Source organism: Apus apus, chromosome 3 (genome assembly GCF_020740795.1).
Source record: "Apus apus isolate bApuApu2 chromosome 3, bApuApu2.pri.cur, whole genome shotgun sequence".
Classification (NCBI taxonomy): domain Eukaryota; kingdom Metazoa; phylum Chordata; class Aves; order Apodiformes; family Apodidae; genus Apus; species Apus apus.
This window is the reverse complement of record NC_067284.1, coordinates 89,145,073-89,164,444: the sequence shown is the minus strand read 5'-3', so window position 1 is coordinate 89,164,444 and position 19,372 is coordinate 89,145,073. Positions and strand designations below refer to the sequence as shown.

Here is a 19,372-nt window from a genome sequence, read left to right as displayed (position 1 = left end):
ACTCTGAGTATCTTTAAGGAGTGCTGGCCTTGCATCTCCATCCACCCTGTTATGAGCATAAGAACCACACACTGGCATGAGGGTTCTGCTCTTCTCTCTGAAAACCTGTTACCACTCTGTGGGCATGGACTCTTCAAAAATAACTCTCACATAGATGTTTGCTGCTGAGCTGACAGTTTCTAACTTAGCTCTGAATTTTCTTCTTTTTGCTTTAATAACCATTGGTCCTCAGTATCTGAATACAGAGCTTTTTTATGGCTTTAGTTGGAAGTGGGTGCTTTTGGGATTTTCATCTGATGCCTCCACTGGTAAAACTCTCAGTAAGAGATATCCAGAAAGGTTAAAATCAAGATCAGTTTGTAGAAAAGACCGTTTATTCATGTGCATTTCCAAGGACTGGTCTGCTTAGATTAATTAAGTAATGTGTAAAAACCATTCCCACAAAGCAAGTCCCCATAGTTCAATTTTTCCAGCAGGAGACCAGAATTATGCACCATATTTCTGAGGTCACTCCCATGATTGCAACAACATACATTTTTTGCAATAGCTTTTCCTGCTTAATGGATATATAAGTGGAGGTAATTAAATATAGTTATTTAATACCTATCTCCTGAGAGGAAGCATAGCAGCATGATGAAAATACAAGTGAATTGGACCTAATAAATGTCTACTAAAGAGGATTGCGTTTTGACTCCCTAAGTAATATTGGTGCCTAATTGTTAAGACTCTCAGAGTGATAATGAGGAGATTCGGATGCCTGCCATACTATACAAAACTGGATTCCAAAATTTTTCAATGTAATAAGCTATTGTTGAAGTGTTACTGCAGTCATAAGTACCAGCTCTTTATCTGAGGGACAGGCAGTCATGAAATATGGTATGTAAAGCAGAAGTATAACCTTTTGAAAATGGGATCCAGTTGCTTTTCTCTTCTAGACTTTTTTTTGGGCCCCTTTCTAATCCTGAAAATCTTCTCTGTGTGTCCTAATCAGTGGGCTGGTTGACTTGTGTCACTATGCCAGCACTTCAGACAAATATGTTGTGTTTCTTACACTGGACCTGGACCTATGTGGCTATATTGCAGGTCATATTAAATGTAAGATGACAAGCCTCTAAAGGTTAGAAGTGCATTTGCGCAGGCTGAACCTAAATACTCAGAATTTCAATGTTTTCTCATCTGGGGTAGGTATTGTATAATCAGTGACTACTTAGTAAAAACATCAGCTGCTATCTGTCCATGTAGGCAGCAAAGGAGCACAACCTCCTTATTATCTGCATTTTCAGACCTTTTTCCTGTTCCCAGTCAAAACAAGAAAGGTATGAGTCCACAAGATAATGTTTTAAAAAGGCAAATAAGGTCCACAGACCTTCTCAAGTTCTGTTTTGAGTTTTGGATGGCATCTGGGAGGATTAGTGTTCCAGCTAGTTCATCCCTGCCTGATCTTGTGGTGACATCTCTGAACTGTTAGCAGCAAGAAATTTTCTTCTCAAAACCCTTTCAAACTCTCATGGAGGAAAAAAAACCAAAACAACGAACTAAAAATACATAATCAAAAGTTAGTTATTTCACATTGCTTCTGTTATGCTGTGATGTTCTGGTTCACCTTTTCTTGTTTAACAATAATAATTAAGTAAATGTGATGAACTGCTTTTCCTATCAACAAATGCCCTAGCCTAACTTTGTCACTCAGTTTACCTGCAAAAACTGTTTATAAGATCATAAATGTTTCTGCTATAAATGTTATCTCTTCTTTCCACCACATTCACCCAGAGGATAAAGGGCAGTTTGAGCCTAAAAGAACTTATAAAACAGATACATATAGAATTCATCACAGGCGTTTTTACACCACCTGGGAGTATGAGTTAGCTGTCTAGACTTCCTCAGTAGTTAATGAGGAAGAAGAGACAGATTTTCAGGGGCATCCTATCCAATTCTAAGAAAAAGTATAAGGTAGTTGGGATGAATGCCTTGTGAATGAATTCCTTTATACTGAGTTTAAATAACTGTTATGGGTGAGACACCTCATTTCAGCAAGCTCAAGTTCAACAAATCCCACTCAATGCACTTTGGTATGATATGAATGCCTGGGATTGAAGGGTAGGGCCTTGAAAGAGCATCCTTTGTTAACTCTTTTGCTTCTCCTCCCCCTGAAACTAGAACAGAAAGATAATTTAAAATAGTAACACAAAAGAAGTTAAATATATGTACAGAACTGAAGTCTACTTCCTGCCCTTCTCCAAAATTAAGAGTTTTTCCCTGTGAGACACAGAGATCTGGGCCTACAAAGCAATGGATCTGTAGCTCCTCTGCAGATAATATCTGTTATATTCTACTCTATTATTTTTGGAATTTGGGTAAGCACACATAAAATAGAATGTAACTCTGAGTTTAAGTTAATTCTTTTAACTGGTAAGAATATTTGTGAGAAAAGAAAAAATAAAGGGAAGGCAAGGCAAGGCAAGGCAAGGCAAGGAAAAGGTAATATCAGAGTGATGCTAACAAGAAGAGATGATGTCACCAACCCTCTAGGACAGAGACTAAGAAGTAGATAATTACTGTTTGTGAGAGGTTACTAGGAGGTGCAGTGAAGGAAAAACTGAGGAAATGAGCCATAAAACCACCAACACTTCTGAAGCCATGATTTTTAGTCTCCAGCAGAGTTACCAGAAATTTCAGTTCCCCATCTCATCTTTTGAAGGGCCTTTGTGCTGGAATGAGGCTCAGAAAGAGCTCAAAAAGTCCTCAAAAATATGAAGGGAGCCTTCAACATATCTAGACAAACATAAACTTGTGATCTATATGGATCAACAGAAATAAACTCATGAACTGTACATGTATAGAATGAAAGTCCAAGAAAAAATATTCCTTATATTGTCTGCTGTCCCAGCATAACCAGTAGCATTGACAAATGTTATTTTTTTGCTCTTGAATACCACTATATACACATATAAGTCTGTGGGGCCAGAGAGGATCCCTCCAAGTGTACCGAGGGAGCTGGCAGAAACAACAAGTGACAGGACAAGAAGAAGTAGCCTCAAGTTGTACCAGGGGTATATAGATTGGATATTAGGAAAAATTTCTTCACTGAAAGGGTTGTCAGGTGCTGGGACAGGCTGCCCAGGGAAATGGTGGAGTCACCATCCCTGGAGGTATTTAAAAGGTATGTAGATGTGGTGCTTAGAGTCATGGTTTAGTGGTGGAGTTCTAGGTTGGACTGGATGATCTTTAAAGTCTTTTCCAACCAAAATTATTGTATGATTTCAGTGAAGTCAAAGATGCAAAAGAAATAAGAATAGTTATGATAATTCTGGTTTTTGGCAGATCAAAACATTTATAATCTTCAGAAGTATTTCAGTGGTCATTGTATTGAAGTGCACCGCTAAGCCTGATATTCATGTTAACAACTAGGCAATAAAAAGGAAGCTTTGGATTTACTAATTGGAAGCTGTCATGCCTTTAATTATTTGAGTGCCTGACTCAAGATAGTTTCCTCGCTTGCAGGAAGGTTAATGTAAAATTTCTTTTTAAGTGATTAATCCTACCTATTTTGTTCACAGTTTTGCAGAAAATAACAAAATACTTTTCTAGCCATAACTTCAGATGAGCTGTAAAAGGTAATCTTCCAAGACTGATAGTAGGAGATTAGCATCAACCAAGTAGGGAGCTCCAAGACATTTGGATGCATTTTTTAGAAGGTTTATCAACAACTGCCTCACAAATTTAACTCCCCAAAATCCATTCTCAGTACCAAAGATAGATATATCGATAGAGAGACATGTATATATTGGATATATAATGCATAACAATGATTCTTTGATTACCTTTATATTATAGCTGAAACAAGGTGTTTGTATATTTCCATCATTTGTGGTAGGTATTTGTTGGTCTAAGATTTACTCTGTGTAAAACTATCCTTAAAGCAAACACTGAACTCTATTTTACATCTCTGAACCTGTAGGTGAATTCCATGTGGTTTGAACTTCAACCCTTTAACAACAAATTATTATTTATGTAAGCTGTCAAATCCACACAGGACAGGCAGCTGCAGAAGAAGAGAGTTAAGCACATAAACCATAGTGAGAAGCATGACTGCTGTAAGAGACTAGTCTTTCCCTTTCTGTATTTAATCCACTAAGAGTGAATTATTCATTACAATCAAGCTAAATCTCCTCCAGCCCACAAGTTTGTTGAAAAATAAATCTCAGTGTGAAGCCTCCAGAGAATTATTCTGAGTTAATAACACCTGCAAAGTACAAAGATTTCACTGTGAGGTAAATTTCTGTGATTGCCCACACATCAGCAAAAATTATAATTGGGAGAAACTGAATATTTTCTCTGTATTTAACTGTTGAGGATTTTGTAGGGTCTCATTTTACATTAAGCAGTATAGTTATAATTTAGAATGTTTCACAGAAGCTGATTGTGTTTGTTTTAACAGTGATATTTCTTTTCTGCAAGAAGATTTCTATTTCTCTCAGCTGCTATTTCAACTTTATGCAATAGACATTTAGAAACCTTTTTTAATTTTAGGGAAAATTGTCTGAGACAGGCTTTAAACTATGGACATTTTTCCCTATGATTTCTTGTGGATTTAGAAGTTGATACTTTCCCCTACATAGCAGTATCTCATAAATAGCAAGCTAAGTCATTATTTTAATCTCTACATCTGTAGCATATGTATACTCAGCAGCTCCTTGAACAGTAGTGGAAATACCTAAAGCATACATTTTTGTTTCTTCCAGATGTTTCAGGAACACAACACTAACATGAAAAATTCAGGTGAAACTCCTAAATCAAATTGGATACTAACAATATTATGTATACAAAAAAGGACAGAGAAAGAAAAAAATATCAGAGTATCTTTTCTCCATATTGTGCTGCATTGTTATACGCTGAGGTATTATTGTCTGTGTTTTCCACCAGCCCTCTATCAATTCACAACTCATGTTTGGAACAGGATTCAGGTTTCTACTTGGTGGCTGTAATACAACTCCAGGAAAAAAATGGATGAAGCTTGTTCCATTCACGATGGAGAGCCTTGAACAGACTTCTTTTTGCCTGACCTTTGAAGAGAACTATATCTGGTCCACAGGCCAAGCATCCTTGCTAGAAAGATGTAGTGCTGAGCTCCATAGGTTGCTCAGAGACTTAGTTGCTTGATTCAGTCAGGTTGCCTTGGATGTGCCTTCTGCATGGGAACTGCTTGGGCTCCACCTGCTCATCTCTGGGCAAATGTGCTTTTGTGACTTGCAAAGTTACGTGGCTTCATTTAAATTACAATACACAATTTACTTACATAGTCACAGTCTCTAACCCTTACTTACCATCAAGCTCTTTGCTCTGGAGAATATATTGTTGAATTATGCACAGAATGGTGCCAGGACCCTGTTGGTATAGTAGTCTTCTGTCCCTCCCTATTAATCTCTTGCCACCTTCTCATTTCTGTGCCTTACAGAGAAAGCTCAAATTATAGTCTCACTGAACTCAAATTTAGGATTATAGTCATAGCTTCTGGGTTGGGTTTTCTTTTCTTTCTTTTATTTTTCTTTCTCCAGTTGTAAAAGGAAAATACCCTGGTTAATGCCTAAGGGAAGAGGGACATATCTAGGAGAGTGATATCTGGTTTCATATGTGTACTTTTAGTGCAGTGAAACTTGCTTCAGTGAATTCCTGTTATATGTCTTTTACAGTTACTGGAATAAAATGTCCCTGGTGCCAAAGGCAAACATATAAGAGACAGAGAACTCATAACTGCATCAATGTGTTAGACAATGTATAGTGGGTGCTGCTGCTATACATAATAGCTGAGCTGTTCTTACCGCAACACAACTAAGGACTAATATAACACAGGTTCATTTCCTTGGATCAACACGGGATGTATTAAAAAATAATTTGCTGGGCAAGATGAAGCCTTTCAGGAACAGATAATCCTGCTGCCTGCTCCAGAGGTCACTAAGAAATATAATGAAATAACAAATCCCTACTGATTGACTAATCTCCCTTTCCCACAACACTTCAAAGCATTTCTCTTTTTCACTTAAGAATGGGCCTCCATCACAGAATTGTCTGTAACAGTTCTGTCATGGTCTGCAGCTTCAAGCTTCTCATCCCTATGATCTTGGATCATCCTAGAGTTTAACCCAGCTATTACAGGGCTAGAGGAAGACCTGGTGCTCAGGGCTCTAAGGAAGAGGAGAGGAAGCAGGTGCAATGCATAAACAAACCTCTATGTATCAACATCCATGTACTTGTCAGATTAATTTATCTGCTCCAGCTGTACTGTTCCAAGGGTGGATCTTTCATTATGCGTTTATCTGATGTATTATATGTCTGAAATGTGTTGTCAGTTTCTTTCAGAGAAGAACTTTGTGGCATAGGGAATGTAATTAGATGATGATGCAGCATCACCATAGGATCCCACAGTATGAACCAAAGTACTAAAACAAAGAACCAAATTAACTAAGAGCATCTGATTGGTCTAGGTGCCCTGTAGTGGGAGTAAAGCAGGCAAGGACTTGAATGCCATTTTACAGAGAGGGAAGCCAACACACTGAGAGAATGTGTGTTGAGAAAGCCAATGGTAGTTGAGAGGAGCAAAAGAGGAAATCTGAAAGAGTTGTTGTGCTACGGGCTTCTAATCTGTGTTTCAAACAGTCTCTGTCGTGCACAAACTTCTGTTATGTCAAAGCTGTTCTTTTCAAAATGTGAGACCCATGGTTAACTATCTTAAAGAAGGAAGAAAAATGTAAAGAGTGGCCTCCAAGGTATGCAAACCAGATTCCCACTTGCTCAAGTTTAAAGGGATGTTTTTTCTGTTCCTGCTCTATGTTACAGATATGTACCTGAATGTAGATAAAACCTTGTCTTTGAATTATGCTATGAACTTGTCCCCAGATTTTTGGAATTTGTGTAGAGAGACTAATATCTAAGTTTGAAGTGTTATTGGGATTTAAATGTTGGAAAAAGAGCAAGCAAGAAAAGAAAAAAATCTGGTTTTCTAGGTTGTCCTGGTGCCAAGAAGAATGAGTTCCTGACTAGTGTTTTGGATGCATTGTCCACAGATATGGTGCATGCGGTCTCTGATCCATCATTGTCTTCCAGCCGGTGGGTTTCATATCCTTTTCATGTGTCTTTAAAAGGATTCTGGCAGTGGTGGATAAATTGTTGAGGGCTTTGAGAAGTAATTATTCTCCTGCCTTCAGAAAGGGTAAATTTCCAAGAACCTGTCTGGAAGAGTTTACTTCAAAGTTACTACTGTGCACTATGTCCACTAAACAGAGATGCAGTTCATAGCTGAGTTCTCAGCAGCAGCACAGCTTAGGATTTATCTGTAGCTTCTGGTGCAACTGTGTCTCAGGCTTCTCTTGATGAGTGTGTGCTACCTTCTGGATTTGTATTTTGCTTAGCTGCTTGTAAAACAAACCAATGCTATCAACAGTCACAGGTGGAATTACATATGTGTGTTGTCAAACTCTGGGTGTCTGCAGGTCAGGTGCTTACCATATGAAGAGGAGGTGACATTTATTGTTATAGTTTACCCTATAATTCAACGCATTTAAGTGTTTTATCTCTAAAAGCATCCATCATGGGTTGTAATTGGAGCCTATGTATTTGGCTATGCTGACTGCTGACCTACTTCAGTTGGTTATATTACACCTTTTGATGTGTCTGCCATCTATGCAACCGTCTTTTTCTCTTTTATTTCTCTCTTCACTTTTCTATCTTTCAGGAAATGGAAGGGGAAAGCACCTTTTTATGAGTATGATGCTGACCTCGACACAGTTTCAGAGTTAACTAAAAGCAGATTCAAGCACTTAGTGTAAAATTTAGGATACAGTTGGCCAAAGTGGAAAAAGAAGGATTTGTTACGGGTTTATGTAACGAAGTGTATGTCAGTGATCTAACTACTCTGAAATAAAGGTATAAACTGATGTTTATGTACCAGAATTAAGACTAAACTCTCATTTTCTGTTTCAGGGTTTCAGAGCCTGATCCAAATCATACTCTGGAAGAGAGAGTAGTCCATTGGTATTTCAAACAGCTTGATAAAAATTCCAGTGGTGACATTGGCAAGAAAGAAATAAAGCCATTTAAGAGATTCCTAAGAAAGAAATCAAAGCCCAAAAAATGCGTGAAGAAGTTTGTGGAATACTGTGATGTGAACAATGATAAGTCCTTATCAGTTCAAGAATTAATGGGCTGCTTGGGAGTAACAAAAGAAGAAGGTAAAGCAGAAACAAGGAAGCACCATAGTAAGAGCCTTTTCTACTTTATTCACTAGATTTTTCAAATTGGATGAAGTCTGATACTTGCACATGCCAGAAGTATACAAAATAGAAGAATACACCTGTCTGTAGCTAATGCAACTATTGCTTAGGGCAGATGGCAAGAAAGCTGCTTCTGTGTAGGCAAATCATCACTTTCCTCCAACAGAATCAAAAACTTCCCTTTGATTCTGACCATTGAATGTATTACAGTAGGAAAACTAAGAGGATACGATAACATTAACAGTCATCAAAAAAGCCAGTTTAATGTTATTACAGTACTATGTCCTGAATGAGGGGAGGTACCACACCTGTACTTTCTGGATTTCTGCTGGGAAGGAAGCACATTGTTGAGCTTTCTAATGACTTCTCATTTCTCAAGTGTGGTTTAGAGATACAGTAAGGAATGTGGTCATCTGCCAAACAGGTGGGACAACTGCTGGTAGACAGCCACCTTACCTTGCTGCCAAACTGGTAGAAGGGGAACAGCGAACTACAGTGTGTAATGGTCTCTGCAGAGTGCAATCACACCATTCCTGAAAGTGAAGAAGATTTTTTTATTAATTTTTTTAAAAATTGTAAACAACTATAGTAGTAAGAACCTGTAGGACATGAATATGGGCAAATTGTTTTGTTTGTCGGGGACCTTAGAATAATTGAGGTGGAAATCTGTATACAAAGGTGGATGACTTTTGTTATCTTTATGCTATACATGTGGCAATTAAAATGTAACACTTCTTTCATTTACACTGTTTGGTAGACAACTGTCCTAAGGTGTAGACCGTTATGGTCATTCCATATGCTAACATTCAGGCACTTCTGTCCTGATCCAGCTGTCACTCCTTTGTCTTGTTGATGAAAACTGGTTCTGAAGTCTTTGTTCCAGGACATAAAGGAAAGCTATAGTAAGACTAAAAACAAAACCCAGTTTTTCCTGTGCCCTTTTCAGTGGAAAAAAAAAAAAAAAAAAAAAAAAAGCAGGTTTCTCATGCTTCATATAAGCTACCTGCTTCAGAAAAGAAAATTGGAAGAGGAATGAAATTATATGAAGATCACACACAGATTTAGCTAAAGAAAAAAATTACGTTCACTGTAACTGGAGATTTTTAAGAGACCTCCCCCCTCAGAAAAATGTAGCTAATAATGAGAACATTAATTTTTGGAAGGGAAAAATACCTCAACACTTTCATTGAAAAGCTAATAGCATCCAGGTAAAAAAAATTCTAAACCAAATCACTTGGTTGCTTTACTAGAAATACATGCTTTTAAAGACAAAACAATAAAAATTGCTTTTGTTGGAAAATCAGCATTCTGTTTTGTTTCTTCTGCTTGGTAATTACAATCCTTTCTGATCATCCTTTCCCTTGCATGAAAGAAATCAGTGGTCACTCCACTAAAGCTAGAGTTACATTTCTAGGAATAGGTGAGACCCCATCAGTTGAGATGTGAAAGCTGGGATAAGAAGGCTGCTCTGTATGGTTCTCTGTGAGTCCCAGGTGTCTGTGAGAACAATTTGAAGAAATATAAGAGCCAGAGAGATGCAAACATACTTTCCTAGGCAATAATATTTTCTGCAGTATTTTTCAAGGTCCAGTCTCACTTCCCTTTTTCCCAGTGCAGCTTAACTGACTAACAGACATGGAAAATCAAGAGAGTGAGTTCCTTTCCAACATAGCAAGCCTGCTTATGAAGTTGAATGGGCCAGCAAATTTATGTAGCTGGGTTTCTTTTTCCCTCATTTAGAGCGCTGTCTTGGACCTCACCACTAAAAATCTTAAAAACCAGCAATAATCTTATTTTATAGATTAAAGGTGAACAATATATTTTACTGGTAGAGCTGTTAGTGTGCAATGTATTTAAGCAAAGTGAATGCTTTCCAGACAGTCTGCTTGTCCGTGTTTCTTTCCCAAGGATAATAGCCTAAATTTACTATTAAAATGTAATATGTTTGAAATGCACAACTCTGACTAGTTGTAATCTATCCTAAGAAAACATCAGATATTAACTGGCAAGAAATGCTGTCATTCAACTTTCAAACAACATGATAGAAGCAAGACCTGCAGTGAGGAAAGAAAAGAATGGATGTTTCAATGGAAGATCTGAAATTTATTATCTCATTTATTGAAAGCTGTGCCTTTACCTGCTCTGTCCAATGACTGATTGAGGGCTTTAGTTTTTGGGAATGCTACATATAATTTACAAACCATATTCATAATGTTTTATTTATCTTCCTTTAGCAGCCCCTAAAACCAACACTGAGAGCACTTCATCCAGCAGGCAGGTGAGTACAAAGGAGCAAGATCTCCATTCCTGTCTTGCTCAGCTGAATTTCTTGGGATTTCAGCAATTATCGTTGCAGCTGCAAACTACATTCATCTGCCGTTCTTCAGACTTGCCAGGAAATTATAGAGCAGCATCCTGATTAACAAATTTTTACTGAAGTTCTGTCTAAGGAAAGCTGAATTAGTCAACTGCAGGTGCAGAGTAAATGTGCGTAAATGCAAAGTGGATTATGCCTGCATGTGGATGTTTCTAGCAAAGTGTAATTGGGATCTAGGTTAGTGATAATTAGATGAGTGTACTTGAGCCCTTATATAAGTCTTCTGCATTTCCAAATGTTGGCATTCCCATGCACTTTTAAATGTGCACTGCTGTATCTTCATTTACTTTATGTTTTAACTGACTTCAGTTAGCTTTCCTATGAGTCATACTGTGGACACAAACTTTGATTAAACTACTCTTTGTGAAAAAAAACCCATGGAATTCCCATGCCCTGTGAAAATCTATAGATTTTACAAACCCCACTGAATTATTGTATGGTGGTTTTAAACAGCTTTTAAAATCTTAGTGTAGAGAATAGAGCTGTCACTCTCCAATGCCTTTGCTGGCTCAGCAAAATTTTGCTGGAGAACTAGGATTTGCGTCAGTCTGCTGAAGTTTGTTACAAATAAAATTGGTTAGGTCTGCAGAATGATTGTAGCAAATAAAATGTCAAGTGCCCTGACAGCATAACCCATGATGTATTTTCACATCAATTTTCTGCAAAGATGACTTTGTTTTTCTGAGTAACACCAGCGTATGTCATTCTTGGCATTTGTCTACCGATGGCATTCAGAGCTACAAAAGGCACAAAACAAGAATTTTTATATCAAGAGAAGGTGCACATTGGAAAGGAGAGATTCAAGTGGAAGATTAGAAAAGGGCTTTTCATTTGTACCTGTCTATTTTCATAATCATTAATCCTAAGGATTCACTTTTCTGGGCAACACGGTCACAACTTCCTGACGCTTTTGCATGGTTCAAGAAGGACATGTGAGCCTGCCAGTCATTTGACTGGTCTGGTAAACGAATGCTCTTCATATCATTCTTGTCCCACTTTTATATTAGTTAGAGGAATTAAATTATTATTTTCCACAAAAGCATCAGTAAATGATTAATAAGTTGTTTTTTTTTAAAAATACTCATGTAAACATAAGAACAGCTCAGGTAACATGGCAGGGAGAATAGCAATTTAGCTAAAAATATTAAAAAAACACGTTTGTGGCTAATGTCTTCCCTTCTATCAGAAAGCCACGTTAGTATGTTAAAAAGTGAACCAAGGGTGAACCTTCTCACAGTCTAAGATAAATCTTCATCTCATTGCTATTCAGTTTGTTACTCGCTTTATTTCTGATTTGTTTGATGTTAGGTTCACGCTTCTTAAGGCAACCTCAACATCGGTTGTGGGCTCTACAAGAGACCTCCTACATGCCTTTGATGGAATTAAAAATATTCTCACAGCTAGAGGGATGTGATAAGTTTCTGTTTGTTTAAACAAATGTTTGTGGTCTTAACTTTTCAAGTTCCCCTCACAAATCACTTAAGCTTTAGGCTAGGCAGCCTGAAAACAATTATCCTGTCGGAACTCAAAGAAAACATTCAAAGGGGTTATTTTAATTATATAATGGGAATTACTGGCACACGTGCATTACACTTGAAGCATGACAAGCCCTCTCCGCTTTCTTGTAATGTGATCCTGACTTGCAGAATCTGTAATAAAAGTGTCTTAGAGCATCTATGTATTTTAATTTTGTCCAATAATTTTGCTGACTCAGCAGAATTACTTTAATAGCTGTTGCTGACAAACGATAGCCTGAAATTAAGGCTGTCTCAGCAAACCATCTGTTGGCAGTTTCATACTTGAACAATACAAGACTGCAAATGCAGAAGGTGGCTTTCATCACAAAAGCTTTCACTTGAAAGGAAGTTATTGAAAAGCAACTGGGCTTGGTAGGAGCCGCTCAAAGGAAAAAAACAAAAACATCTTAGATGGAGTCATCAGATTTGCACCACTCCAGAGGTGGGCACACAAGAGCTCATTTCCTACTAGTTTAATGTAGCAGTTCAGTTATGTATATGTTTATGTGTGCATAGACATGTATTCCTGAATATTTATTTTTATGTATGTGCAGATCTGTGCACACAGAAGCTTAGTGTAATAAAGCAGATATAGATACCTGTACTAATATGCTGACTGAGTCTCAGCCATGGTTGCTCTAAAAGAGGTCAAATACTTGATGGATCTGACAGAACTGGGGTAGCAGCCAGGTATATTTCCCTTGCTCAGCTCCACCTTGTCCAACATACATACCCATACATGCACACACACTGTCAGTAAGACCCAGAGGGTCTTTTGCTGCCTAGCAAAAAGTTTACAAGGAAACTATAGATGGTTCATAAACCTTTGGCCAGCAGCCCATTCCCTATACATCACATGCCATAGAAAGGTATATTGCACCAGGGACTTGCCCAAGCAGTTGCTAAAACTGTGTGTTTGACAGGTATAGATCTGACGAGGCCATAGGTAAGAAATAATAGAGATGCTTCTCATACCCTTGTTTGTAGATGATAAGAAGGACTACCGAGCAGAGATTTTTTTATTCCCCATATCAATTTTTGCAGAACTCTTTTTCTGATAAGGGCATGTGGACACTGCTGAAAAATAAAGATTTATACTTGCTTACTTGAAAACATCATTGCTAATGCATATTTTTCCAACTTTCTTTCAGCAAGTTTCTAAGAAGCAAGGCTGAACAGCTTACTGATCCAAGGCAGATCTCTTTGACATGTGGGAGATTTCCTCACCAAAAGGCAATAAAAACAACTGTAGTATTTGCACTTTGTACTTAAAAATGTAAATTCACTTTGTAGAAATGAAATATTTAAGCAGACTTTTTTTTTTTTTTTTTGGAATCTGTGAAAATGTAATGGCTAGTTTTGAAAAATTATCACATACAATGTATGTGTATTCTGTTGTCTGAAATATGTAAAATGTGTTGGAGATGTAAAAGTTTGCATTTAAACCATTTTTTAAAAAATAGCTTTTTGGCAAACAGTAGCACAGAAACCTGATTCTATGTATTTTGGTTTCAATAGTATACCTTGTTTTTCTTAATCAGTACTGTCATTTAAGTAGAGTTATGCTGAAAAGTCTACTGTATTCTCAGTTTTATCCAAGCAGTGTTGGATGCTTCAGGTTTGCAGGACCAAGGGACGCGTGTGAATTGATGTTTACTTGGTTTTGCAGTTTTTAGCTAAACAGATTTTTCATCGGTGGCAATATTTTATTTCATTTTGGTTGTATTGTTATTATTATGCTTTCCAAAGAATATGCAATGAGAGTACAACCACTAATGGATTTAAAACAGTCACTCTACAGTTGGGATACTTGTAGGAAAATGTATCCTTTCATCCATTTTTGAGGCGCCTTCCATTATAATTTTTGGCAGGATTTTTTCCCCTGTTTGTTTTCACTTGGCAGTACAGCAAACCAACAAGGAGTAAGGTGGATTGCAGTGTCACTCCAGTCTCGTTCAGGCTGTGCCTACAAGCATGTTTCTGTGGTCAGTGCAAAGCAGGAGCAGTGTTTATATGGGTCAGACTTGAAAATCTAATTACATAGAGACAGGGAAGGAGAAACAGATTGTTCAGCCTTTTCTTTCCCTACACCTGGCTGCCCCCATCAGCTCTTTGGTTTGCCTCAGGGTCCAGTAGAGGTAAAGCTAAACAAATTATGAACAATTGCCATCAGGAGGGGCTGCTCACATTGCCCCTCCCTGAGGCTTTTTCCTTGCTGTCTGAAAGAAGTTCTCACAAATTTTAATATTTTTAATGATTTTTTTCCCTGCAATGCTTTTTTTGTATGTGTGCCTGAGGGGATTAAGAACTTGCAGATATGGATTTAGAGCAGGAGACCCAAGTGAAAAAGGTTCAGCTCTTGAACAACTGTGAGTTACAAGCCACTGGGTTGATCGATGCAGTGGTAGGTGGACTGCTGGCATCTAGGAGCTGACATGAGAAGGCAGAAAGATTACAACAAGCAATGATTTCATTCTGTTTTATATTTTTTTAAATAACTTGTGGGATTTGACATGTGACTAGCTAATCATAATAGCACCCTGGCTTGTGCTTGTATCTGGAAATGCTTTTCTGCAAATAAAAATGTTTCATTTCAATTTCAACATATGCTGAAGTGATAGAAAACACTGTATGCAGTGGAATTGTACCCCAGAAATTGTGTACTTTCAGCTTTGGCAGGAGGAGTAACCAAGATGCAACTGTGTATTATCTTGTATTTTTGTTTTAAAAAGTATTTGTTATTCTTTTATACTGTTAAACTTGGAAGTTAATCTTCTTTATAGATTAAAGATCAGTATGCTATCACACTATACTTGTGGTTTTTCTTCTGCAACACAGATAGCCATGTTTGGAAGCAGGTACACACAATGGTGACTTCACCACTGTGTTAAGTTTACAAGAAATCTCATGACCTTGCATTGTGTCTATCTTATTTTCTTCCCATGCCCCTTTATTGGATTCTCTCCTAAGTAGGTTGTTCATGCCTTATTCATACCACTGCTTTCTCAAAATAGTGATTTTGAGGCCAGGTTCTTTGTTACTACTGTATCCATATAGCTTCAGCTTGTTCTCTCAGGAAAGCGCAATGTGGCATAAATAGGGATCTCATCTTTTCCCCTCAGTGTGAGTTTGAGCTGCTGGGCAACTTTGAACCTGGAAATGATGATGAGAGAGAGGCAAACCCTGAGAATACTCAGAACTCCATTAGGTGGGCATGGTATAGTTAATAGCAACTTTGTGTAAGAAGTATCTAATTCCTTTGGAATCAGATGGCCTTTGGCAATGTAAGTCTAAACAATAAAATATTTTGCCATATCTGTGGTTTGAAATGGCAGCCCATTTAAACTGGGAGGGTGTGTGGGGCGGCAAATTTGGACTAGCCCATTGATTATATAATGAGTAGCCTTAATCATTTATCAAAACACAAATAAATACTATAGGCATTCTTTTAGGTATCCAAAGACTTCTACAACATAAAATCATTTAAGGACTCTGCGATGACTGAAACATGAATGATTTCATCTTTGTACACGTTTCCATGTCGTGCCATTTATGGCTCATTCCAACTTCCAACCATTACACCACTTGTCTATAAACAATACTGAGTTCTCATAGTTCCAGTTAGAGCTGAGATCCCCAGCTGGAACATGCTTGAAAGCCTGCTAAATTCACCTTGGGTTCCTGTATCTCCTATATATTCACAGGACAGTTAAACTCAGGTAAATCTATCCTGGCTGTTCTAGTTGTAACGAAGCATGGCCTTGCTACCAAAAAGGAATCTATGTGAATAGGCTCACATTACACTACCAGTGTTTATTTAGTTCCACAGTAATTAATTAGTTACAGCTTTTATCCTATTCTATGCACAACAATTTAGTTTCAGTTTTAATTCTGTTCTTATTAAAAGCACAACTTGTATTCTGCTTCTCATTGATCAATATTTGTTCTAGTTCCAGCTATTGCTGAAAAGATTTATTTAGAGCTTTTAAAAAGTTTTAAGTCGAAGGCTATTAAGTTTTAAAAATGTGTATGTGTTCAATGATTTGTCCAGCCTGTTGCAACAGCCATTAGTCAACAGGCCACACAGTAACAAAGGTTCCATGTTTTGTCAACACTTAGTATTAGCTTTCTCATCTCATTCCCAACTCTAGAAGTAGGCCAACTTCACAGTTCCAGTTTTACCAAAATCACCTAATTCTCAGTCTTCTCTCTGTCTAACAAAATGCCTAGCTTTCAGACAATCATTTTGCATAACTGGGACCTAGATGATTGCTTGTAATGAAAATCTTTTTTGTTACTGTAATTTCAGATAATAAGGCACCAAAAAATCCCATCAGTTCATATGAAAGTAAGCGACATGCTTAAACTAAATACTCACTGCATGTAAATCAAGGGATCCATGTTTTTTTTCTCATTTGGACTGGGCATTTGCCCTTTGAAAGTGCCATAAACCAGTGGAGAAAACAGGCATTCCTGGAAACGAAAGTATAGATTGCATCATTAAAGACATTTAAGTATGTTCAAGATTTGATAGATTTAATTAATATATTCCTTTTTCAGCAGTAATAAAGGATGCATGACAGAAACTGCATATTACAGGCTATTACTCCATAGCTCAGAGTTTTTACCCTGGTGAGCTGTGATCCAATGAAAACTCCTGCCCTGTATCATCAGTGACAAACCCTAACTTCTTGCTTCTTAATTTATCAAATCCATACCCAGAGTGACAGAACATTGTGCTTCAAATGAGTGAGACAACATGAGTCTCATCTAAGGAGTATTTGAGAAATGCTGTGACCAAATGAACTTGTGCTCAGGTAACTCTCACCTAACAATTCCCCTTTCTGCTCAGCACAAATATGATGAAGCAGTGTCTGCAGACATCAGCCCTTTAATGCTCTGCAGATGGGAGATGTGTTTCTCTCTGTCTGTAGTGTGTTTCTTTGTGTTGAACACTCAGCATTGAGGTAGGAAGCTTGTTTTCTAGCCCATCTCTTGCTGCTGTCTCAGGAACCTGAATCATGTTATTGCTGCTTTATATAGGTTTCAAGAAATATTTTGCAAGACAAAATAGATGAAGGATGAGGTGCTGAAGTGGAAAAAAACCCAAACAAACCAGCCAAACATGCATTTTTAAAAAGACTAATAAAAAAGACAGAGAGAAGAGGAAATGAAACAGAGAACAGACAAAGGGAAGGAAAACAGGATGATCATGAAGAGACCACAGGGGAACTGAGGAGAGTGGTGGGAGCTCTGTGCTAAAACCACAAGTGAGAGTGAAGGAGGAGCACACAATGAGACACAATAGTTAAAGAAGGAGAGTGTCACAGTTTGACTGCTCGAACCAGGACAGAGAGATAGCAGGTAGAAATGGGAGGACAGGGTAAAAGGGAAGGACTTACACAGGAAAGAGGAATGGAAACAAAGCAAGGATAGAAATGGTAAATCTAGAAAGAAACAGAACTGTCCATAAGATTTACAGGAGGAGGAAAAGTCTGAGGGACAGAGGAGAGAAAAAGAACAGAAGGTAAAAAGCTGTTCCCAAATTTCCTCTTCTGGGGACAGCATCTATCTCACACAGCATCTCTTTCTGACCTATACAAACGGTCCAGCTTGGCCTTGGATTTCTTCTCTGTCTATGTGTAAGGTCTGAATTTTGTCCTCTGTATCCCAGTGGCTCCAGTGCTTTGTTCCAAGAGACATTTGTTTTCATGGCCAGTCCCAAGCCTTCCTTTAGATCCAGGAAGTCTAAACAACATTTAATGAAAATGTGAAAGCAGAAACCAGCATATTTCTAAATTAAAAGCAGATTTGGGCAGGATGAGGAAATCTGAACCACAACAAAGATAAATTTCCTTTTGTATTTCTTATTCAGTAAAGATGCAAGCAAAGTGTAATTAGTTTTTTGTTGTTTGGGGTTTTTGGTTGTTGTTTTTTTTGGTGTTTTTTTGTTTTGTTTTGTTTTTTAGTTTTTATTTCATTCACTGTACCAACAGATCCTCTACAGGCTTGGCTAATACCCTACACTTTAACATTTTCTTTAATCAACACATTGGTGGCAAAGGATTACAGGAGAGTGGTAGCTTCTTGTTTTGTGGTTGTCTTCATTCTCATTCTTGGGGTTGCTAAAAACTAATTATTTAAATACTTCTCAAAATCTTTTATCTAAAAGTTTGTATCTGTGTGTGAGAAAGAAAAAGGCAGAGAAACAGAGTGCAATAAATATGTTCAAGAAAACTTTGAAGCATATGGAAAATACCAGGGGTTCAGATGAACTGTTTTCAAGGTAACAAGAGTTGTGATGACCTGATGACACGTTTGGCTTAACTTCCCTTGAATAGTCACCCAAAGACTTGGAAAATTGCTAATGACAAAAAATGCCTCCCATTTCAGATTTTCAGTGGTGCAGTAGAGAAAGCAAATAAGTTTGTCACATGCTGTCCTGATGTAAATAGCAAACTAACAGGCTGGAATGGGTCTCAGGAGAGGCTGGGAGGAAGCTTCACAAGGGTGCAGCTGGGAGAGAGTGAGGAAGCCAGCTACATGCCCATCCGCAGCTTGGAGGAAGATGGGGGAGTGTGACCAGGTGAAGAGGAAGAGAAGGCTGACAATGAAGTGTCCTAGCCGAGCTGTCTGACAGCCAATCCTTGCTGCACCATTTAAAGCCCAGAGACTTTTAACTGTCCAGGATCTATGCTGTAGCCAGTCCATACTGTGGATCTCAGGACAATTTCTACCTAGAAGGCTTTCACATTAAGCCAAGCAATACAGGCATTAAAAAAAAAAAAAATCATAAATGGCACAGATTTACTGGTTGCTTGCAGTGCACGCAGGGGATGTGGCTGACAGGCTTGATTTCAGAGATGGCAAGGAGTGGCATACAAATAATGCAGGTGGAAGTGCTAAGGCAAAACTACATGTAAAAACTTGAAAAATGCCTTATCTTGCTATTCTGGAGCTTGCCTTTTGATGAACTTTCAACTCCATTTTTTAAGAACAACATTTAGAAGATAGCAGAGTATGATACATTTGCTACATGCAGATGTGTACAAATGTTTCTGCATATAAAGATATAATTCCCTCAGACTAAAATACTTTGTGAATTGCCTCCTATAAACATACAGTGCCGTGGTTAATAACAAAACCTATGTTTATTTAAACAACCTAACACGCAGGAGGATTTCTGTTTCCACATAAAGATCCTTACCTTT

The 19,372-nt window shown here is 37.8% G+C and overlaps 1 protein-coding gene across 4 annotated transcripts in view; it reads left to right on the top strand.

Annotated features, from left to right (window-relative positions):
• The window catches only part of SMOC2 (SPARC related modular calcium binding 2), a 141,584-nt gene extending 126,613 nt beyond the window's left edge, over positions 1-14,971 (top strand). For 2 of the 4 annotated variants that reach the window (XM_051614735.1, XM_051614737.1), the window contains exons 10-13: positions 7,002-7,104; positions 7,978-8,252; positions 10,505-10,545; positions 13,313-14,971. In XM_051614735.1, the coding sequence (XP_051470695.1) occupies positions 7,002-7,104; positions 7,978-8,252; positions 10,505-10,545; positions 13,313-13,336 (443 nt within the window). In that variant the 3' untranslated portion in view covers positions 13,337-14,971. Of the gene's footprint in view, positions 1-7,001; positions 7,105-7,977; positions 8,253-10,501; positions 10,546-13,312 lie in introns of all 4 variants that reach the window. The other 2 variants (XM_051614734.1, XM_051614736.1) reach the window with 1 other exon arrangement.
• The last annotated feature ends 4,401 nt before the right edge of the window (positions 14,972-19,372 follow it).